This window comes from Spinacia oleracea, chromosome 6 (assembly GCF_020520425.1).
Source record: "Spinacia oleracea cultivar Varoflay chromosome 6, BTI_SOV_V1, whole genome shotgun sequence".
NCBI classification, from domain to species: domain Eukaryota; kingdom Viridiplantae; phylum Streptophyta; class Magnoliopsida; order Caryophyllales; family Amaranthaceae; genus Spinacia; species Spinacia oleracea.
The window spans coordinates 33,699,285-33,724,037 of NC_079492.1; the positions used below are offsets into that span (position 1 = coordinate 33,699,285).

General features: G+C 36.0%; 1 protein-coding gene across 1 annotated transcript; it reads right to left on the minus strand.

Moving 5' to 3' along the window:
- Positions 1 to 19,939: 19,939 nt before the first annotated feature.
- On the minus strand, positions 19,940 to 21,601 carry LOC110776639 (uncharacterized). The gene has a single exon (XM_021981190.2). The coding sequence runs from the start codon at positions 21,599 to 21,601 to the stop codon at positions 19,940 to 19,942; it is 1,662 nt and encodes a 553-aa protein (XP_021836882.2).
- Positions 21,602 to 24,753: the final 3,152 nt, after the last annotated feature.

Genomic DNA, 24,753 nt, shown 5'->3' on the forward strand with positions numbered 1-24,753 from the left:
TTAGATTATGAAAATAATAAGGGGCTCGTGATACCACTGTTAGGTTATGATTCATATGACAATTCATAAATCATGCGGAAAAAAACCATAAACCCAGGAAAACATATTATTTACACATAATCATTTAGCATAGAATAGATGCATACTCTTTGTTGCGTGCCTTCCCTAGCTGCGCCCGAACCGAACAAGAACAAGTCTTTAGGACTCCAAGTGTCGTCCCTCCGTAGATAGTCCACAGCACGTCCGGATCCGCCTTAAGATTGACCAACTAGAATCGCCCTTAAGGTTCTAATATTTTCGGTTAGGTAGGCAAGAATATTGGCTGATTTTTCTGCTTAAAGATCTTAGTTTTGAATACTTAAAACTTTTTTTTGTATAAATAATGACCCCTAGGCCTTTATTTATAGAGTTATGGAAAAGGAATCGTAATCCTAGTAGGATACGAATTAATTGAAATTAGAATCCTACATGAATTCTATTTAATTAATTTATCCAATTAGGAATAGGAATTTAATCATACACTAACTCTTGTAGATTTAGGAATCACGCATGAGCACAAACTCACACACACACGGCAGCCACAAGGGCTGCCCATGCGCGTGCGAGCAGCAGCCCACGCAGCGCGGCCCACGCATCCGTGGCCTTAGCGCGCGCTGGGCCTGCCTTGCGGTAGGCCTGGGCGCTGCCTTGGCTGGGCTTGTGGCGCGCGTGCTTGCTGGGCGATGGCCCGGCTTCGTGCTGGGCCTTCGTCCGGCAGGCCTCGTCCGATGCTAATTCGTACGATACGCTTCCGATTAAATTTCCAGTTCCGGAATTTATTTCCGATACGAACAATATTTAATATTTCCGATTCCGGAATTAATTTCCGTTTCGAACAAATATTTAATATTTCCGTTTCCGGAATTATTTTCCGATTCCGGTAATATTTCCGATTCTGACAATATTTCCGTTTCCGGCAATATTTCCGATTCTGGTAATATTTCCATTTCCAATAATATTTTCCGATACGTACCATGTTTCCGTTTCCGGCAACATCTACGACTTGGATAATATTCATATTTCCGATACGATCCATATTTCCGTTTCCGGCAATATCATCGTTTCCGGAGTATTCATTTCTTGCCTGTGACGATCTTAGCTCCCACTGAAACCAAGATCCGTCGGTTCCGAATATTCATAGATGGAGTATTTAATGCCATTAAATACTTGATCCGTTTACGTACTATTTGTGTGACCCTACGGGTTCAGTCAAGAGTAAGCTGTGGATTAATATCATTAATTCCACTTGAACTGAAGCGGCCTCTAGCTAGGCATTCAGCTCACTTGATCTCACTGAATTATTAACTTGTTAATTAATACTGAACCGCATTTATTAGACTTAACATAGAATGCATACTTGGACCAAGGGCATTATTTCCTTCATAATCACACTCTCCTAATCTTCAACATTAACAAATCTTCAGTAAAATTGAAAAAAATATGTTGAGACCAAATTGAAACCCTAAAAACTAAAATTCAAAGAACAACATAGAATTAGCAAAATAACGAATAGATAATCAAAATAGACTAATTCGAAGAAAAATTATGCAAGTAAACAAAAATAATCCAAACCCTCAATTGTAAACCACATTCAATAATATCGATAAACATATCAGAAAAAACGAATCAAATGACAAAAAAATCAATCTATAACCAAAAGAAATGTAAATCTAATACCTGAACTTCTTATTTAATCAGAAAAATGACGAAGGTGAAATCGAAGAAGATGCGAGGATTTGCAGGAGGATGAGAATCAGCGAAGTCGAAGAAAGGGAAATCGCAAAGTAAGAGGATTTGGAGGAGGAGAGAGAAAGTTGAAGGAAGGGAGAGAAAGTAATATGAGAATTGTAATTTAGGTAAGGATGTCATTCAGCGTGTGAAACTTACGAAAATACCCTTAATTTTTTGATTTGAGCGGGTGAAATGTGAGTTGTTGGATTGAATTGATCGACCGCTGAGATTAGTTCTCAGTTCTCATCTTAAGGGGTGGTTCTCATCAGATCCCGATTCTATATATATATATATATATATATATATATATATATATATATATATATATATATATATATGAGGTAGTTTAATTTGGATGGTTGTTGGTTACTCCCTCCGTATTTTAAAAAGAGATTCACTTTCCTTAAACGGTTGTATTTTAAAAAGAGATACACTTTTCTTTTTTGACATGTTTTGGTCCCCGCTTCCAATTACTTTAATATTTCTCTCTTTCTCGTGGTTTCTACACTTATTCACATCATCTTTTTACTATAATAGATAATTCACCCAGACTTACTAAATAAATTCTACATAAAAAAAGCAAAAACCCTAGCCGTCCTCCTCCCTTTTTTTCTCTCTAGGGTTTACAACTTTCAAAGGGTTTCTAGGCCGGAAATAGTCAAATTTTCTTCGGAAATTTGGCTATTTTCGGCCCTTTTGGTTTAATTATTCATGTGTTTGTCTGCAGATTCAATAAAACTACATCGTTTGAGTGTAGTAAGTTCCTTTATGGTGGGATTAGTGAGTGTAGTAAGCTCCCCTATGGTGGGATTAGTTGAGTATTTGGGTCTTAGTATTAGTATAGTTTTGGTGGAGTATCGTTGTGAATTCGGTTCGTTGATAAATAATTATACGAGATTAACCAATTATCAAAATTTCAAATTGACTTAGATGAATCGGATGGAAACCGTCCTCGCGGCTACAACAAATAGTTAGACCGTCTCTCCGAAAAGGTTGTATGTTCCAGCGATATGTGCGAGAGATGTCCACAGTGCAAGATCTTCCCAACGATGGTAGTTTTGATTAAGAAATACCTCTTTTTGATTCAATTTGTTATGTATTTGTTAAATTCGGTTTCTGTTGTAGATGTCGTATGACTTTCTATTAATGAACTGATTTTACATTCAAAAAAAAAAAAAAAAAAGATAATTTACCCACTACCCCACTTTCATCTTATTTTAATAAATGCAACTCACCCTGCTAAAATTACGTGCCGGTCAAAGTATATCTTTTGTAAAATACGGAGAGAGTATTAGTTAGGATGATTTCCATTTTCCAATATAATAATATGGTTCATAGTTCATGTAGCGTACAAGTTTACATAGTATAGTCGTCATCCACCATGAAAGCTATCTTGAACGTGTATGTCTCTCTTTTATACTCGTACTTCTAATGTCTTACATGTTTCTTTTATTTTTTTGCTTATTTATTTTTAAGTGAGATTAATATATACGGCCGGAGTATGAGTACTATCTCAATTTGATACAACTTTAAAGTGTGGTTTGTTAAAATATTAATATAAAAGGTAACAAGATTCACATGTATGAATATTACTCCCTCCATTCCTTTTTGTTTTTCCCGTTTTTATTTTGGGCGTTCTTTTTGTTCTTCCCATTTCCTTTTATGGACATACTTTTTTTTCCCAATTCACCCTTATTTCCCCTTATATTTACCAAATAACCTAAAGATTCCACCCAAAATTCAACCTAAATTTCTCAACCACCTTATTTAATTAATTTCTATTCCCCATAAACCCACTTCCCCACCACCTTTTATACCCATCCCTTTCACCTCTCTCTCCCCTCATTTTCTACCACTCCTATCCGGATTACTTTCTCTCTCCTCACATTTTCTCTCTTTCTCCCTCTTTCTCCCTCTTTCTCTCTTCAACTTCCCTCTGTTTCCCTTAAAACCCTAAAAAAGTCCGCCTCTGTTCTTCGATTTATCTTGAGATCGATCAGATCTGAGGTTTTTTGCACTAATTTTTCTCACAAACTCTAAACGGAATTAAATTTCGGTCAGATCCCCTATAATATTGTACCCTAAATCGTCCCTCAACGTTGTCTCTTGGTGATTTTCTCTCGAAATAATTTGGGAAAAAATCCGTGAGTTTTTAGGGTTTCATGGGTTCCTCTTCTTCCAAATCTCTTGCGGGCTCTCTGATGGGTACTTCTGGGCAAAGAATCTCTGACCCTAATTGTGATTGGGGGTCCAAATGCCATTGTCCCAACAACGAGCACTCGTATTCAGGCGAGTATTTGAATAACCTGAGGTTGGCCCAGAAAGAGAATACTAGTAATCGAAATTATTTGAAAGCTTGGTGGGAGAAGAGGGAAGTGGAGCCTGGTGAAGAGGTGGAGTCGAGGTATGACGATCGGTTGCCCACTGCTGCAGATCTGAGATTTTTTGGGGGTGATGAACAAGATGAGGTATATTTTTTGTGGTTTTAAATTTATTTTATTTCTTTTATTTATTTGGAATTATTTGTAAAATTTTGTGATTTTGTCGGATGATTTGTGATTTTTTCGGATGATTTGTGGTTTTTCGGATTATATTTTGTGCAAATTTTGATTTTTGCGATTTTATCTTCATTTGCATGTATTCGTTTTGTTGATCTGGAAGTTTGGGAGTGAAATCGATGATTTTTTTCAATTGCATGTCTTATTTGTTTTGATCTGAAAAGATCTAGTGTTTTATCGAATGTTTGTTCACTTGCATGTCTGCTCTGTAAACGATCTGAATATTAGGGATGCCTGATTTGGTTTTCCTGTTTTGCATGCCTTGTTCGATCTGAAGAAATCTTGTGTTTTTTCAATTATTTGTTCATTTGCATGTATGATTTCATATGATCTGAAAATGTTGGAGTTATTTGGATTAGTTGTTCAATCGCAAGTCTGATTTTACATGATCTGATAAATATGGTGAAATATTGATATTATTTTCCAACTGCATGTCTGACTTATTTTGATCTGAAAAGTTGGGGAATGTTAGGTGTATTTGTTGCTTTGCATGTTTGATTAGTTGTGTTATTAAAATATTGGATTGCTTTTTATTTGTTCATAAAAAGTTTTTGATGTTATTGGGAAATTGGTTGATTTGCATGTTTGATTAGTTGTGTTCTTAAAACATTTGTCTGATTGGAAATGATCTGTAAAGAGATGGACTTTGTCTTTTGCATGTCTCATTTGTGATGATCTGATATGAGATGAAAACATGATCAATGTCTGTGTTGATTTGATCTAAAATTATTGGACCTTTGTATATTGCCTTTTCATTTTCTTATATGATCTGGTTTTGGTTGATCATACTAATCGCCTATGATGTCCCCTGTTGGTTGCAAGGAATCCAAACAATCTGATTCAGTTGAACTCTACTACGTTGGTGAGTGTGAGAACAAAGATGGTGTTCCTGAGGTGTCTGATGGGCAATGTTCAGCTTCGTTCCCAAACTCTAATGATGATGATCTGAAAGATATATCATCAAAGGCAAAACATGATGCGTAGAGATAAGTGTGTCCCCTGAACTCTATTTAATTTTTCTTTTTATTGGTGAAATGCTAGCTAGCTGTGGAGACATAAGGTGGAGATGCCAACAACTGTGATCTGTTGTTGGCCAGGGGTGTTATTTTGATGATCATGTTTTAGGGTATGAAGTGTATGCATGTCCTCTTGTTTTGCCATGGTGCTTTATAAATGTTGCCTTGTGTATGATGTTGTCATATTGGTAAATAAAATTATGTGATTGTATTTCATCTCTTATGTTGCCTTGTTGATGATGTTGTGATATCGGCAATGCAAAAAATGTTTACTTGATGCTATGGTCTGTTGTCTTGATGACTATGAGAGGGGTGAAATCATATGGGGATGGGTTTTGTGAATTAAAGAATTGAAACAAAATGATCAATGATGTAAAGTCCCCTCTAAATGTTTGCTACTGATGAATGATTGATGCTTGATGTTTATGTGTGTTCCTTAAGTCAAATTGCCTTTGTGTTTGTGTGAGGTCTGTGATGAGTCTTTCTGTTTGCTGAGAAACTATCCATGCATCATAAACCACAGTGCGCCATTAGCATCCAGCCTTAGGCTGTTTGAGGCTTTTGTGTGCTAATGGTTTGGGAACATGGTGTGCTTCAATGAATCTTGGGGACATCTGAGACCAAAATGAGCATGATTTGTTTTGGCTTTTTGATCTTTTGCCAGTTTAAATGTCTTTGGAAACAATTAAATTGATTCTGTCACATATAAACTGGTATTAGACCGGAAAGGCAATTCATGTCTTGTTTACTTAGAGGTTAGTTGTCCCCTTAAGTTCCTTTGTTGTGTAACATCGATGATGAGTCTTTTATATGCTGAGAAACACTTTCACTTACCTACACTCACTCGTGCTGCCATTAGTATCAGTTATGATGCTTCTCAAGCGCTAAGTGTTTGTAGGTTGAATTTGTTTCAATGATGCTTGGGGACATTCTGAGATGAATATTGTTGTCTTGCATGAATGCAACATTTGTTGTTTGATCTATGATGTAAGTGTTGATGATCTAAGATATTTGTTTCTTAATCATTCCTTCGTCCCCTTTTGCAAAAGGGGATAACTTTCATTACTCATAAGACAAAGTGATCATGTATTCCCTTTTGTGAAAGGGTGATGAGGTTGAAAAAATTAAGAAACAAACAAGGTCAATGATGTAATTCAACCTAACTGAGATTGAAAATGATCTTGTGTATTCCCTTGCATGTTTGACTTTTGTTAATTAGGTGGTCCTCCAAAGGGGATTGACTGATTGTTAAACTATCCAATGCGACAGTTCACAATTTGTCAATTCCCTTTGGAAGGACCACCATAACACTAAAACAACATGTTTGAATGTGGTGTAAATCAACCTATCTGAGATTGTTGTGCCTTGTTCATTGCTGCCTTGTTAATGCTTTTGTGTGATCACTGATGAGTCATCATTTGCTGAGACTCAAACCCTTTATTCCATTAACACTCATGCGCCATTAGCTTCAATAATGCTTTTCAGGAGCTAAGTGTTAGTGGTTGGGGTTTGTGTCAGGGATTCTTGGGGACATTCTGAGATCTTTGTGTGTTGTTTGTTTCTAAACATGTCCTTCATCACCATTTCCCAAAGGGAATAGAGATCATTTCACATGATTGAGTGATCATGTATCCCCTTTGGTAAATTGGTGATGAGGTAATTAATCATTTAGAAATTGCTTATGTTTGAGTTTCCTTGACATGAGAACAACAACATTGTGTTACCCTTGCCTTATTGCTGACTTGTTATTGATGCCTTGTTCAATGATGAAATGGTTGTCTAAATCGAATATTGCTTCTGTTGATGCATCGGCGTCTAAATGGGATGATTTTCCATCTGAAAATGATGTGATATGCATTCATCCCATTTGGATGCCGATGTGTTTAGAGTTGTGATTTTGTATGTCCTGAGTTTCCTGAACTTTAAGTATCCTCTATCAAAATGGAGTGATTTTCCTTTCCCATTTCTGTTTGAGTTAGTCACTTACTCCATTTGGTAGAAGGATATTAAAGTCATAGGATTCAATGATGATAAACAACTAAAAACTGAGAACAACACCAATATTAAAGTCACATCCTTTGACTTGTTCATGCTGCCTTGTACTTTGATGCCTTGTGCTTGCTGCCATGTTCATTGCTGCCTTGTGCTTGCTGCCATGAAGTATGTTGTTGTTTGCTTGCTTCCATGTTCATTGTTGCCTTGTTCAATGATGTGATGATTTTCTAACTCAAATATTACATCTTTTGGCACACCGGCTTCTAAATGGGAAGATTTTCCATCTGAAAATGATGTGATATGCATTCTTTCCATTTAGAAGCCGATGTGTTTAGAGTTGTGATTTTGTATGTCCTGAGTTTCCAGATCTTTCAGTATCTCTTTTCAATGGAGTGATATTCATTTCACATTTCTGTTTGTGTGAGTCATTTAATCCATTGGGTAAAAGGATATTAATGTTATAGGATTCTATGATGAAATACAACTTAAAACTGAGAACAAGAGTGGTTTGGTTATGTTGCCTTAATGGTTGAATGATTTGATGTTTACTTTTAGTACTTGTTCTTGCTTCCATGTGCATTATGTTGTATCTAACTACCTTGCCTTTGCTGCCTTGTTCATGCCTTGCCCTATAAATGAATCCATGTCCCCTTGTTCATTTCTGACTTGTTCATGTTGCCTTGTTCATTTCTGACTTGTTCATGTTGCCTTGTTCATGTGATGAGTCTTTCTGTTTGCTGAGAAACTATCCATGCATCATGGTGTGATTCAATGAAGCTTGGGGACATCTGAGACCAAAAATAACATGATTTGTTTTGGCTTTCCGATCTTTTGCCAGTTTTAATGTCTTGGGCAACAATGAAATTGAATCCGTGACATATAAACTGGCATTAGATCGGAGAGGCAATTCATGTCTTGTTTACTTAGTTGCTAGTTGTCCCCTTTAGTTCCTTTGTTGCGTTAGATCAATGATGAGTCTTTTATATGCTGAGAAACAATTCTACTTACCTACACTCACTCATTGCTGCCTTATTCTTTGTTTTGTTTGATCTATGATGAGTCATCATGTTCTGAGACTCAAACCCTTTCTTCCATTAACACTCATGCGCCATTAGCATCAATGATGCTTTTCAGGAGCTAAGTGTTAGTGGATGGGGTTTGTGTCGGTGATGCTTGGGGACATTCTGAGATCGTTATATCTTGTTTTTGTTGCCTTGTTCTTGCTGCCTTCTTATTGCTGTCTTGTTCAATGATGAATTGATTTTCTAACTCGAATATTACGTCTTTCGGCACAACGGTTTCTAAGTGGGAAGATTTTCCATCTGAAAATGATGTGATATGCATTCTTTCCATTTAGAAGCCGATGTGTTTAGAGAAGTGATGTTGTGTGTCCTGAGTATCCTGAAATTTTAGTATCCTATCTCAAATGGAGTTAATTTCCTTTCCCATGTATATGTGTGTTAGTCATTTACTCCATTTGGGAGCTGTTAGGTTATGATACATATGACATTACATAGATCATGCGGAAACAACCATTAACCCAGGACAACATATTATTTACACATAATCATATAGCATAATTTAGATGCATACTTTTTGTTGCGTGCCCTCCCTAGCTGCGCCCGAACCGAACAAGAACAAGTCTTTAGGACTCCAAGTGTCGTCCCTCCGTAGATAGTCCACAGCACGTCCGGATCCGCCTTAAGATTGACCAACTAGAATCGCCCTTAAGGTACTAGAAAATTTCGGCAATTTGAGCAAGATGTGTGTTTGAATTTTCTCTCAAAAACTCACTTTGAATACTTTGAAAACTCGTTATAAATTGTGAGCCCTAGCCTCATATTTATAGGGGTATGGAAAGGGAATCGAAATCCTATTCAGATACAAATTAATTAAACCTAGAATCCTACAAGAACTCTAATTTAATTAATTTATCAAATAGAATTAGGAATTTAATCATTAACCGAACTCTGCATGTTTTAGGAAACGTGCACGAACACAAACACTTGCACACACACACGCACGACAGCCACGATGGGCCCCCATGCGTGCGCGCGAGCAGCAGCCCACGCAGCGCCCGCGCGCGCTGCGCGCTGTGCGCGCTGCGCAACCTGTTGGGCCTGGCCTTGCGCTGGGCCTGGCGTGGCTGTTTGTGCGGCGCGCTTGGCTTGCTGGGCGATGGCCTGGCTTCGTGCTGGGCCTCGTCCGGCAGGCCTCGTCCGATGCTTATTCGTACGATGCGCTTCCGATTAAATTTTCCGATTCCGAACAATATTTAATATTTCCGATTCCGGAATTAATTTCCGTTTCGAACAAATATTTAATATTTCCGTTTCTGGAATTATTTTCCGATTCCGGTAATATTTCCGATTCTGACAATATTTCCGTTTCCGGCAATATTTCCGATTCTGGCAATATTTCCATTTCCGATAATATTTTCCGATACGTACCATGTTTCCGTTTCCGGCAACATCTACGACTTGGATAATATTTATATTTCCGATACGATCCATATTTCCGTTTCCGGCAATATCATCGTTTCCGGAGTATTCATTTCTTGCCTGTGACGATCTCAGCTCCCACTGAAACCTAGATCCGTCGATTCCGAATATCCATAGATAGAGTATTTAATGCCATTAAATACTTGATCCGTTTACGTACTATTTGTGTGACCCTACGGGTTCAGTCAAGAGTAAGCTGTGGATTAATATCATTAATTCCACTTGAACTGAAGCGGCCTCTAGCTAGGCATTCAGCTCACTTGATCTCACTGAATTATTAACTTGTTAATTAATACTGAACCGCATTTATTAGACTTAACATAGAATGCATACTTGGACCAAGGGCATTATTTCCTTCAGTCTCCCACTTGTCCTTAGGGACAAGTGTGCATTTCCTAATTCCTTTGTCGCTCGATGCTTGCTCTTGAACATAAGGTAAGAGTTGTCATCCTTATTATGTCCAGAGGTGTTCCTCGGTTTCAGAGTTCAACTGATCAAATAAACAGATAATCATAGCCTATGATTCATCCGAGCACGGCCATGCATTTCACAGTTTCTAGCTCTCCGAGTGGCCTTGTACAACTTTTGAGCATCTCATCCCGATTTATGGGAGGACAATCCCAATCTTGCGATCTTGAGATTAGACTTCGTTTGATAGGTGATTACCTGAGCGTTGCCTTTATAGCCTCCTTTTACGGTGCGACGGTTGGTCAACGTCAAAGCAACCAGTTCTCAAACAAGTAATCTCAAATTACTCAGGTATTGAGGATTTAGTGTCTAATAATTTAATGAAATTTACTTATGACAGATTTTCATCTCTTACAGTAAAGTTTCATAGGTCTTGTCCGATACTAGTCTTCCCAAAGTAAGTATCTATGCAAATGATTATGACATTGCCATGTCCACATAGTTCAAGAAACAGAACTACTAGTCATCTTGCATTCTAATCGTCTAACGTTTTCTATGCGTCCAATTTTATAGAAAACTCCGAATAGGGACCATTTTCAACCTTTGACTTTCAAGTTCACTTGATAGACATTTCTTAGTCACAGGACTGGTCCTGACAGTCTATCTTGAATATATCGTCAAATTTGAAGGGACTCATCATTTAATACTAAACCAAGATTAAATGGAATATGAAAATACATTTCATATATGATAAATGTTCAACCCCAATGTTTTATAACCATGGGCCTCAAACCCATCTTCTAAAACAATTCATGGAATTCAAAGCTATGCTTGATTTCCAGTGCTACAACGTGAGTGTTGCTTCTCACTTGTTGCATAGGTTTAGTTATCATGCTTTTCCAATCTTAATATCCTTTTCATCGAATGTTCTTCGAGATATGATGATAAGATCTTTTCGAGTTTGTTTATTATGTGATCTAGTCTTTCTTACTTCGATGGTGGTTTTACTCATTTTTCAATGAAGAACCATCAAGTTAGCAGACGTTTTTCTTGCTTCAAGAGTGGTTCTACGCATTTTTCAATGAAGAACCATCAAGCCAGCAGATAGGTGATCTACCCAAGTTCAGTGAAGAACTTTAAACAACCCTGTTTTATTGCTTCTTAGGCAATAATTACTTTTACTTCAACTGTTTAGGTTGCTAGTGATGCTTTGTTTGGATTTACTTATCCAAGCAGTTCACAGATATGTGGAAGACTTTCCAGTTGTATCTTAGAACATAAAAATTAATATTTAATTTCTCACGCAACAACTCATGGTCTCCAGTCCATGTTGCCATTTTCAAAACACGATGCTCTATAGCTCGTCCTTATCAATGGGTAACTCCAAAGGGTCTTGCTTGATCCTTTGCCAGTGTTTATGCGTGTAGCATCAATATTTAGCATATCTTTATTTCCTTGAATCAAGAACTATTCCTATGTACCTTTTCAAGTACCATAAGTATTCTTGATCTCAATCTAGTTGATCTTTACTTAGATCAATAGAGATTGGTATATGTTCGTCATGGCTAAAGTCATACGATACGTTTTTGGCGATCCTCATATTATATCATACATGATAAATTCTTTTGCAGAATAATTCCCAATTGAATTCTATTCTTGTAACTTTAGCTCATCTAGTTTCAGTAGATACTAAATCCAGCTAAATTCTTTGACATATAATATAGGTTTAAGAATCTCATTTAGACTCTTTGATGTTTAACTTAGTAAATGCTTATACATAGTTCAAACATCCTTTACTTAGATTTATTCACATGGGTCGAATATCTCCAATGGAGACTTTCGTGTTTGATTTAGTAAATGCCATTACTTAATCCAAAACAATATCATAAGATCTTTGTAAATAGATCTTAATACCCAGTATGTACTAAGTTTCGCCATGGTCCATCATTGATGAATAATTTCAAATCTAAGTCATTAGCATTTGAATGTTATTTTACAATAGAGAGATATGTGTGTGATACATATAGGACCAATTAAGTTTTATGTACTCCCACTAAACTTCTTATATATCTATAAGAATCATGTACATTTTATGAAACTAAAATACTTATTAGCTTCACTAAAATACAATTCCAATTCCCAATTGCTTGCTTAAATCTGTACTTAGATTTTATAAACTAGCTTTTCTTTTCAAGCATTTATTTGGATCCACAAATCCTATGACATACCATGTACATAGTTTTCTTCCAACATTTGATTGAGGAATATGTTTTGTCATCCAATTGCCATATGTACCAATATGCAATCATTGCTTGATTTATAGACTTGAGCATTACGATTATGCATGAGGTTTCAACACAATCCATGTCATGAATTTGCTTGTAACCTTTAGCAACTAATCTAGCTTTGCGTGTGAACACAATTTCATGTTTGATGGTTTTTATCCTTAAAACAAACTTGCAACCAATAGGTGTGAAACTATTCTTGCAAATCAACAAAATTTCGATTTTGTCATCAAAACATTGAGTATGTTTTATGGCCTCTAACCATTTAAAACATTTGAGTCTATATATGGCCTCTAACCATTTTAGGGAATCTAGGTTTCGTCATAGCTTTCTTACAAGTCATAAACTCATTAATCTACATGATAATAGTTTGACTGCAAGTTGTAGGTTTCTTCACTATCGAATAGAAGAATCTCATAGTTTCATTGACCAGAACTCTATGTTTCCTTACTATCTAATAGAAGAATCTCATAGTTCCAGTGACTTGAACTCTATGCCTACTTGGGTATAGAACATCAAACAATAGAATATCAACAGGCACTTTGAGAGTCCTTTGAATATTCTATTCTCCTTGAAGCACTTGTAAAGTCTTCTAAGAGATGTCTATTCTTTAAAAGCTACTTCTAAAGTCCTTTCAGAATAAGTTCGGATTTTCTGAAGCACTTCGAAAAGCCTCCGGAATGTCCGTTTATGTTTGTTGTTCGCCTCGAAAACTTTCGAGGTCTATTTTCTCCCACTTGTCATTTTGGAAACGAATCTCCAAAAGGACATTATTTCGAGCAAACAAACATTATGTTCTCAAAAGATTCGTGGTAGAAACAATACCCTTGTGTCTCATTTGAATAAATCACAATGAAACATATATCTATACTTGGGCCTTAGTTTGTCGAATGACAAACACTAAGCTCCCACTGAGTTTTGCAACTCTCTAGATATATTTTAGAAAAGTTATTCTGAAATTACTTTTCAATAGCTTTGGCGAATTTGGTTTAGTTTGGTGGTAGTTGAGCATTTTATTTTAGAAATTATAGGAAAAGTCTTTATGATTCATCATTGATCGAATCAAGTGCTAATTGACTTCGATTATTCCAACTAAGATATGCCATATCTTATGGACCTAGATTGTGAAATTACAACACACAATCATTGATGATCATATTTGGTCTCAAGTAATCATCAACATGATCTAACCTAGATCTTTATGATTTCTTGCCAAGTGGATTTTATACTTCTGAATCTTTGAACTAGTCAAACAGATTCAAACTTATATCACTTTGAGTAAATAAACCTATATTCACTCAAATCCATGTGAAATAATAAAGTCATAAAACCTTTCTTTAGCTTTGAACTCTATCGTCTTGGCGTTCTAACAATAGTTCATATTCTTTGTTACTTTCAACAAGTAAGACTAGCTTGTCTTAAGTTGATCTAGAAATCAACCAACTTTCAAAAGGTCCATCAAAATAGAGCTTATGAATGTTAACTTGTTGATATGGTCTAAGCAACAATGCCAAAGATTAGTGGAACTCAAATCAAAGGTTTGATTTGAACCTAGTAAAGTTTTTATTTAAGAGTTGTTTGTTTTAATCAAGCATATTGACTCAACCTGTAATTGACCATTTCATTCAAATAAACAAACAACCATTGTTTTTGTTTTTCTTGAATGTGAGTCTTTCTGTGTTTGAAAACAGAAATTTAGGTATGTTGATTATGGAACAAAATAGCCATTTAGTTCCAGCCTTTGAAAGGACTTTAAAACAAACTAGATGACCCTACAACTAATGTAGCATTTCCATGCTTCATTTCCCACTTGTAGGTCATTAGTGTATCCTAGCTTCCATTGTTTGAGTTATTACCGAAGTAAGAACCTCAAGCGGTATATGATACCAAGGAAGTTTGATTGCTAGGTCACTTCTCTTTAAACATAAACTTATAGGTAGAAACGGAATCGTAAATTCCTTTCATTTGTTCCTCGTTTTCCTATTTCTTGTACCCTTTCTTATAGTCTTAAGAATTCAATTCTTTAGTGTTGACTTTTATACTTTGTTAGACATGTCCAATGTCACCCCAACAAGGTTCTTACCATTTATTTTATGTTGAATATTAAGTTTCAACTAGATGATCTTACCAGAAGCTTCTAAAGTTCTCTAAGCATCGATCTATTCGAATGTCTAGGGACTAGACTCATTCGAGAATTTAAATGGACAAAGATATTAGGTTGTTAACCATTGGTAAGGCTGAGCGTTTAAACTCAATGCTTTATGATCTCAAAACTACATTGTATTTTGAATTCACAAGCACCAATTGGTTTGCCATTCGATTTTGATATTCGAAAACAACCATAAAAGTCGCTATAAGAAACGTACATTTTAAATTGCTCACTTTCTCTCTTTTCCGTGAATCGTTCTTGGATTCACTACCAATCGAGGAAATTTACTGTTACCTTTCTAAAAGGATTTACTGCAGTGCAAGATATTTAATTATAAACAATAATTAAAACATACATTGAAGCATGCAAAGTCTAAACATTTATCATGAATAATAACTTGAAATTAAAGCAACCATGCAATTCAAACAAGTCATTAGCATTTTATTCGAGTTTATTGTTCCGGCAGGTGTGAATAAAATGATTCCAAGATCCTAAAATCATTGAAGAACTAAGCACAGTTTGTCGACTTAATCCTAAAACATCTTAGGTAAGCAAAAGCCTTTTGCTAATAGTCTAGAAACTATTCTTGGTTGATAGGTACGTCTAAGAGCTTATTAGGTAAACCTATCGATTTTGCCACGACATAAAAGGACTCCTTACTTATATCGTTGAGTTTCACCAAAACTAACGTGTACTCACAATTATTTGTGTACCTTGCCCCTTTAGGACCAATAAGTAACACCTCGCTGAGCGAAAACTATTACTAGATTGATGTAAAGGATATCCAAGCAAGTGTATATTTTGGCATGGCACCTTTTAACTCAATTTTTAAGTTTGGAACTTAAGGCTCTTACTATGTTGGTTAGATTTTAAGTGAACTAAAATCCTTAATCATGCAACATAATCAAGCTTTTGATCTCATGCATTTTAAGACATATTTAAAAGCAATAAATAACTTAAAACATGCATAAGATATTTGTGATCTAGTATGGCCCGACTTCATCTTGAAGCTTTAACTTCAAAGTCCGTCTTGAAAATCTCCGTGGGAGGCACCATTTTCTTCAAATAGGATAAGCTATAACTAATTACAACTATTTGATGGTTCGCAGACCATATTTGAATTGAAAAATAACTTTGGTACTTTAGACCAATTACATTCAAATTAATGGTACGCATACCATATTTTCTATCCTATTTGGGCCATACTAGTCACTTCATAACCTGCAAAACAGTACATATACAATATATACCATTCACCCATTCATTATCATGAATGGCCCACATAGCTGGTTAGTAAAACACATTATGCATCACGTAAACATTTGCAGCAATTAATCAAGGGCACCAATAATCTACCAATTATTCAGTCCTTATTAATTCTAATCAAGTTGTTTTAACCTTAAGGATTTGTAGACCTAATCAAGAGTTCATGACTAAAATACGCTCCCACTTAAACCAATAAATTCATATGCTTTACTAATTTTAAAAATAAAAATGTATTTCTAGTCTAACCGGAAACATACAAATTTAATTAAAATTTAAAGCTCATATAAATATATAATTGAATCCAAAAAGTTTAATTTAATTTCAGTCGTATTTAAATTAATTCATGATTTTAATTTTAGTAAAATAATTAGAATAAATAACATTTATTATAATTACAATATTCAAAATTAAAATCCAAGAAAATAATTTAAATTATTAATTTTAAAATTAATTAAAATTACGTGAACTGGAATTTTCAAATTAAACATTCAAAACGATCTTTAATCGTAACGCAAACACCCTACGCGTTGCACGCCCATGGGCCGCACGCACACAGCCATTGCTGGCCATGTGCGCGCAGCCCATGCGCTCGTCGCATAGCTGCTGCATCCCCATCGCAAGCCTCCGCACGCATAGGTGCTCGCTGCGCGCGCCAGCGCTCATCGCACGCGAGCTATCGCTCGCAGTGCGCGCGCGACATCGCTCGCTGGGCGCGCGAGCCATCGCTCGCTGGGCGCGCGACATCGCTCGCTGGGCGCGCGAGCCATCGCTCGCTGGGCGCGCGACATCGCTCGCTGGGCGCGCGAGCCATCGCTCGCTGGGCGCGCGACATCGCTCGCTGTGCGCGCGAGCAATGCTGGGCGCAGCGCTCGTGGCACGCGAGCTTGCGCTCGCTGCGCGCGAGGCTGCGAGCTCTTGTGCGAGGCAGCGCGCGTTGTGGCGCAGCTCGCTTGCTGCCCACACGCGACTGCCTTGGCTCGCCCTTCGCCCATGCCCATTCTTCCATTTCTCGTGGCACACGACACAAGGCAGGGCTGCTGCCTTGTGCTCGTGCACTATGCCCTTGCTCATTGCATTCGTGCCGCACGGGCGACGAGCTCCCTTGCTCGTCGTCGCATGCCCGCATTATACAACACCCCTTAAGGGTAACACGAAGCGTCCATTGCTTCGTGCGTGCAAGTTTTATGAACGAATCGCATAAAATTTTAAAATTTATATTTAAAATTAATGACAAATTAATAAATAATATTAATTTCATAATTTTAGGGCGAAAAATCGAAAATTTATTATCCAATTGATTTCCGATTGTTATGGATTCAAGTCTAGGTCATAAAAATTTAAAATTTATCATAAATTTACAATTTTTATGGTGGTTTTTAATCATATGTTTCTAATTAAATTACAATTAATTATGAAAATCAAATTAATTCTAAATTATTCTAATTTTCAACAAATTAATCATAATTACAAATTAGATTGCATAATTAACAAGACTAGGCATTCAAACTTGTTAAACATATGCAGTAGGTCAATCAAAAATTCAAGATTTATCAACAAGAATCGCAAATATTTAATTTAACATCTTAAATTTACGAAATTTTGCATTCGAAAAACTAAAACCTTCGAAAAGTCATAGTTAGGCTTCGAATTCGAAAATTTTAGAATGCCTTTTACATGCGGAATTGACACAAAAATCACTCAATTCGGATGAGTAACGAAGAAACTGCCGAAAAACTGCGTACGTATAATTAAATAAACGCAATTTGCAATTAATTAACAATTACGAAAATTAATCACCCCTTTTAATTCTTGCAAATTTGTAATATTTAACCATGTTCATGCAATTTAGATTATGAAAATAATAAGGGGCTCGTGATACCACTGTTAGGTTATGATACATATGACATTACATAGATCATGCGGAAACAACCATTAACCCAGGACAACATATTATTTACACATAATCATATAGCATAATTTAGATGCATACTCTTTGTTGCGTGCCCTCCCTAGCTGCGCCCGAACCGAACAAGAACAAGTCTTTAGGACTCCAAGTGTCGTCCCTCCGTAGATAGTCCACAGCACGTCCGGATCCGCCTTAAGATTGACCAACTAGAATCGCCCTTAAGGTACTAGAAAATTTCGGCAATTTGAGCAAGATGTGTGTTTGAATTTTCTCTCAAAAACTCACTTTGAATACTTTGAAAACTCGTTATAAATTGTGAGCCCTAGCCTCATATTTATAGGGGTATGGAAAGGGAATCGAAATCCTATTCAGATACAAATTAATTAAACCTAGAATCCTACAAGAACTCTAATTTAATTAATTTATCAAATAGAATTAGGAATTTAATCATTAACCGAACTCTGCATGTTTTAGGAAACGTGCACGAACACAAACACTTGCACACACACACGCACGGCAGCCACGATGGGCCCCCATGCGTGCGCGCGAGCAGCAGCCCACGCAGCGCCCGCGCGCGCTGCGCGCTGCGCGTGCTGTGCGCGCTGTGCGCGCTGCGCAACCTGCTGGGCCTGGCCTTGCGCTGGGCCTGGCGTGGCTGTTTGTGCGGCGCGCTTGGCTTGCTGGGCGATGGCCTGGCTTCGTGCTGGGCCTCGTCCGGCAGGCCTCGTCCGATGCTTATTCGTACGATGCGCTTCCGATTAAATTTTCCGATTCCGAACAATATTTAATATTTCCGATTCCGGAATAAATTTCCGTTTCGAACAAATATTTAATATTTCCGTTTCCGGAATTATTTTCCGATTCCGGTAATATTTCCGATTCTGACAATATTTCCGTTTCCGGCAATATTTCCGATTCTGGCAATATTTCCATTTCCGATAATATTTTCCGATACGTACCATGTTTCCGTTTCCGGCAACATCTACGACTTGGATAATATTTATATTTCCGATACGATCCATATTTCCGTTTCTGGCAATATCATCGTTTCCGGAGTATTCATTTCTTGCCTGTGACGATCTCAGCTCCCACTGAAACCAAGATCCGTCGATTCCGAATATCCATAGATAGAGTATTTAATGCCATTAAATACTTGATCCGTTTACGTACTATTTGTGTGACCCTACGGGTTCAGTCAAGAGTAAGCTGTGGATTAATATCATTAATTCCACTTGAACTGAAGCGGCCTCTAGCTAGGCATTCAGCTCACTTGATCTCACTGAATTATTAACTTGTTAATTAATACTGAACCGCATTTATTAAACTTAACATAGAATGCATACTTGGACCAAGGGCATTATTTCCTTCAGGAGCAGGATATTAAAGTATAGGATTCAATGATGAAAACCAACTACAAACTGAGAACAAATAAAGTTATGTTATGTGGTGCCTTTGTTATGTTGGTTATATTTGTGTTGCCTTGGTTATGTTCTGTTATAAAAGTCAGAACAAGGATATTTGTGTTGCCTTGGTTATGTTATGACATAAATTTATGTTGTAATTGGTCCCCTGTGCATTGTTGTTGCTGCCTTTTTCTTGTTACCTTTTCCCTTGTTCTTGCTGCCTTTTTCTTGTGTTGCCTTGGTTATGTTATGTTATAAAGTTATGTTATGTGTTGTCTTTGTTATGTTGGTTATATTTGTGTTGCCTTGGTTATGTTCTGTTATAAAAGTCAGAACAAGGATATTTGTGTTGCCTTGGTTATGTTATGGCATAAATTTATGTTGTAATTGGTCCCCTGTGCATTGTTGTTGCTGCCTTTTTCTTGTTACCTTTTTCCTTGTTCTTGCTGCCTTTTTCTTGTGTTGCCTTGGTTATGTTATGTTATAAATTAAAAAACAACATTCTCATTAATAACATTGATTTCATTCATTGAACTTTCCAAAATGATTGACACTTACAAAATGTTTTGCCTACATGTAATGCTTACATTCAAGCCCACAAAAGTGATATTTTAACTATACTTGTTACTTTCAATACATGTCCCCAAAACACAAAAAGTTACCTACTTGTTTTGTCTTTACTTCAATGGTTTGCTTTCCACTCATCATACACTTGTATGCATTCATTCACTGCCCATATTGGTGCCTTGACTTGCTCTGGCAGATTGCCTTCATCTGCTAGTATCTTTTTCTTGTTGTGTGGAAGTTGGTAGTCATTGTTTCCCTTATGTTTTAGAATCTCTTTAGAAACAAATTGTAGAGTCATCCAAACATTAGACAAAGTCTTAGGATGCAATTCTTTAAAAGAATCAATTACTGCCCCACTTAAGTCTTCCACTGTTCTTGGCATTTTCTTGTGTATAAGAGATTGAATTGACCTGAAATATCCTAAGTCCAATATATTGCAATCTGGATTGTTTGGTGGTTGTTGAGTCAATACAAATGTAAACCCATCTTGTTGAAAGTGTTGTTGCCATTCTGGATCAGCTTGCAATATGTGTGCCTTAGCATTGTCTTGAATTATGTAGATGACCTTTTCCCCTACATGTGGTGGCCACTTTTCTTTGATTGCTAGGATTATGTTGTTGATGAGCATGCCCCTTGTTGCAATTTGATTGACTGACTTGATTGGTTTAGTCTCAATTGTCCCCTTTACTCTGTTTTTTGATGTTCTCTTGGCTGCTATTGAATCTGTGAATGGAAAAATGCCTATTTTGCCATCAAACTCACACTGCCCATCTTCACCCCACCTTGGTCTTGCTACGGCTGCCATGAACATGAACTTTGGAATTTTTGTTCTTGACTTTGCTGTTCTGTGTGGAAATGGTTCATTGTTTGCAAGATACACTCTTTGATTTTTCTTTGTTAGATAAAACCACTTCTCATCTATGTGAATGAAATCAAACATGCTGTAATATGTTGGTTCATGTGGTATAGAGATATCCATTATCAGTCTAAGTACCCACCTCACCCTTGCCATCTTGCAATCATCTGAAATTCCTGGATGCAAGGGGCTTGAGTGGGGTTTAATCAGCTTTCTCATAACCATCCTCCAAACTGTTGTTGGTCCCAAATTGAGCATCTGTGCAAGATCTCTAATGCATGTTCTATCCCCCATGCCTATTGATGCAACTTGTTCATATGTCACTTGAATTCTCTTTCTGCCACAATTGTGATATTTGTTTTGCACAACATATGAGTTCAATGCTGCCTTCTGTTTCTTTGCCTTGTTCCATATCCCACCTATGGTCCTCCTTGTGTAACCATACTCCTTAACTGCCAAATCAACTGTCCCATGAATAAGGGTTTCTTCCCCTACATTCTTTCTGCAAAGCAAGAACAACAATATTTCCAGCCTCAATTCATTACTTATTCTTGGTGTTCTAGGCTTATGATGAACTTGTGTTGTTGTGTCTGATTGATGTTGAGATGATGTTGATTCTTCATGTGATGGCATGTTCAAATCAAATAAATAAGGGACCACTTGTAAATGTGATGAACTTACTGCTTCAGTTTGTTGTTCTGCCACATCCTCATCATTTGGCACTTGATGTGGTTCCTCATTAAGCTCTGGCACTTGCTGTGGTGCCTCATTAAGGTCTGGTACACTCTGACCTTCATCAAAATCCCCATTTTCATCAACAGCAGTGGGTCCATCATCATCCGAGTCGGATTCCGTATTTGCGCCGTCTCCTTCATTATCAGAATAACCGAGGAAATCATCCTCTTCTTGATCTGAAGCCATTAATGTCCCCTATTTTAAGTTAACTCTAGTGAATTGAGGCTGAATTTATTGTGTTCACATACAACAGATTTTTTGTAATTTTGGTGGGTTGCATTTAAGAGACAAAATTTGTGGGAAAGTGACCCTATTTATAAAGGGTTTCAACTCCCCTGTTTTAGCTTTTCAGTTTGGAGGGAAAAGTTGGAGGGAAAAAATCCAACTCCAAACTTTTTGTTTTGGGAAAGTTTGGAGGGAAATGAACTTTTTTGGAGGAATTCACGTGTAAACTTAATTTGTTTGGAGGAAAAGTCCCCACTTGCACATGTATTGGTCCCCACATCAAACAGATTTTTCTGATTTATTAATAAAGAAATAAATATCTTTACTTTAAATCATTTGTTTATTGTTTTCTCTCTCTTTCTTTATTCCAATCACTTACACCCAATTATTACTCTTACACCCAATCATTACACAAATACCCAAACATTCAAAGATTCCAGTTTTCTTATTTTCCACACCCATTCCCAAATGGGAAGAACTTAAAGGAACAGAGGGACTATGATATAGGAGTACTCCGTAATGAATTATATTGCACTCTTTTCTCAATAAGGTAAAGAAATACAATCAGGAGACCCACCCTCTCGAAGGGTACGTATATATACCTAGTTTGTAACTTTGATGAATTAGGAGAATTTGTGGGCTATTATAAGTATTGATGTAGATGGACGAATTCAAAAAAATGTTCTACATTAGTTATTCCTTCAGCAAATCAGCAGCTCTATTTTCTTGAAACGTAGGGAAGAAGAATTTCAAGTGGGTGACAAAGTGTTACTCAAAGTTTCACCAATGAAAGGTGTAATTAGGTTTGACATGAAAAGAAAGCTTAGCCCAAAGTACATAGGTCCTTATGAGATCCTAGAACGGATAGGAAAGGTAGCTTGTTGACTAGCCTTACCAATGAAGTTGCATAGAGTGCATAATGTGATATACATCTCTCAGTTGAAAAAGTATGTTCTAGATAAGTCGCATGTGTTGCAACCGAAAACCATAGAATTAGACCAAAGTTTATCTTTCGAGGAATGACCTGTCAAAATCTTGGATAGTAATGTGCGTAGTACACGAACTAAGGATGTTAATATTGTGAAATTTTTGTGGTCTAATCAAGAGTCAAAAGAGGAAACCCGGGAAGCTGAGGACGATATGAGAAAGAAGTATTACGAGCTATTTCCTGAGGGTAGTTGAGTTACGGGGTCGTAACTCGTGTCTTTTAAGGGGGGGGGGGTAGAGTGCGGTAGAATTTCGCGCTTTTTACCTTATTTTATGCTTAATTTATTGCTTCCTATTGAATTTGCACTTCATATTGTCATGTTGAATCACTAAAGAGTACAACTTAAATTTTTGCAAGAAAACGTAATAAAGTCTCACAAAGCGCAAATTTTTGGCTATACCCGGGTACAGCCAAAGCTGGCTGTACCCCCATCCAAAACGGTGTCGTTTTGTGTTGTTTAAAATGAACATTGATATACTGGTACAAAAATGAACATTTACTATTTCGGAGATGAACATTTATTTATTTATTTGGAATGAACATTTACTATTTTGGAAATGAACATTTATTTATTTATTTGGAAATAAATTACAAAAATGAACATTTACTATTTCAGAAATGAACATTTATTTATTTATTTGGAATGAACATTTACTATTTTGGAAATGAACATTTATTTATTTATTTGGAAATAAACAATATAGGCGCTTGTAAAAACATAAAAGACCAATGAAGTGAACAATTTTATTATGAACATTAACCATATATTTATTGTGAACAAACAAATAAACAAGAAAGAACAAATAATTCAACAAAAAAGAATAAACAATATAAAATGAACATAAAATTCCAGAAAAAAGAACAACTAATACAACAATTATGAACAATTTTATGATGAATTTTAAAGCCAACATGAAAGAAAAAACAATACAACAAGAAAGAACAAATACTGGTACAAAAATTAACATTTACTATTTCGAAAACGAACATTTATTTATTTATTTGGAATGAACATTTACTATTTTGGAAATGAACATTTATTTATTTATTTAGAAATAAACTAAAAAAAATGAACATTTACTATTTCGGAACTGAACATTTACTATTTCGGAAATGAACATTTATTTATTTATTTGGAATGAACATTTACTATTTTGGAAATTAACATTTATTTATTTATTTGGAAATAAACAATATAGGCGCTTGTAAAAACATAAAAGACCAATGAAGTGAACAATTTTATTATGAACATTAACCATATATTTATTGTGAACAAACAAATAAACAAGAAAGAACAAATAATTCAACAAAATAGAACAAACAATATAAAAATGAACATAAAATTCCAGAAAAAAGAACAAACAATACAACAATTATGAACAATTTTATGATGAATTTGAAAGCCAACATGAAAGAACAAACAATACAACAAGAAAGAACAAACAATAAAGCAGATAATTATTATGAACAAACAAATAAACAAGAAAGAACAAATAATTCAACAAAAAAGAACAAACAATATAAAAAAGAACATAAAATTCCAGAAAAAAGAACAAACAATACAACAATTATGAACAATTTTATGATGAATTCCAACATGAAATAACAAACAATACAACAATAAGCTTGATGAATGAATTTAAAAAACAACAAGAAAGAACAAACAGTACAACAAGAAAGAACAAACAATACAAAAAGAAAGAATAAAAGATTAATGAAGAGTTTAATTATGAACATTAACCATATGATTATTAATAAACAAATAAATAAACAAGAAAGAACAAACAATATAAAAAAGAACATAAAATTCCAGAAGAAAGAACAAAAAATACAACAATTATGTAAATTTGATGATGAATTTAAAAAACAATATGAAAGAACAAACAGTACAACAAGAAAGAACAAACAGTACAATAAGAATGAACAAACAGTACAATAAAAAAGAACAAACAGTCAACAAGAATGAACAAATAATATGAGCGCGTCGTTTTTGGAGGGTACAGCCAGAGCTGGCTGTACCCGGGTATAGCAGTTAGCGATTACTCACAAAGTCTCAAGTTTTGAGTTTTAAGTTTTGGTTACCGAGCCCAAGTTTAGGGATGAAACTTCTTTTAAGGAAGGTAGA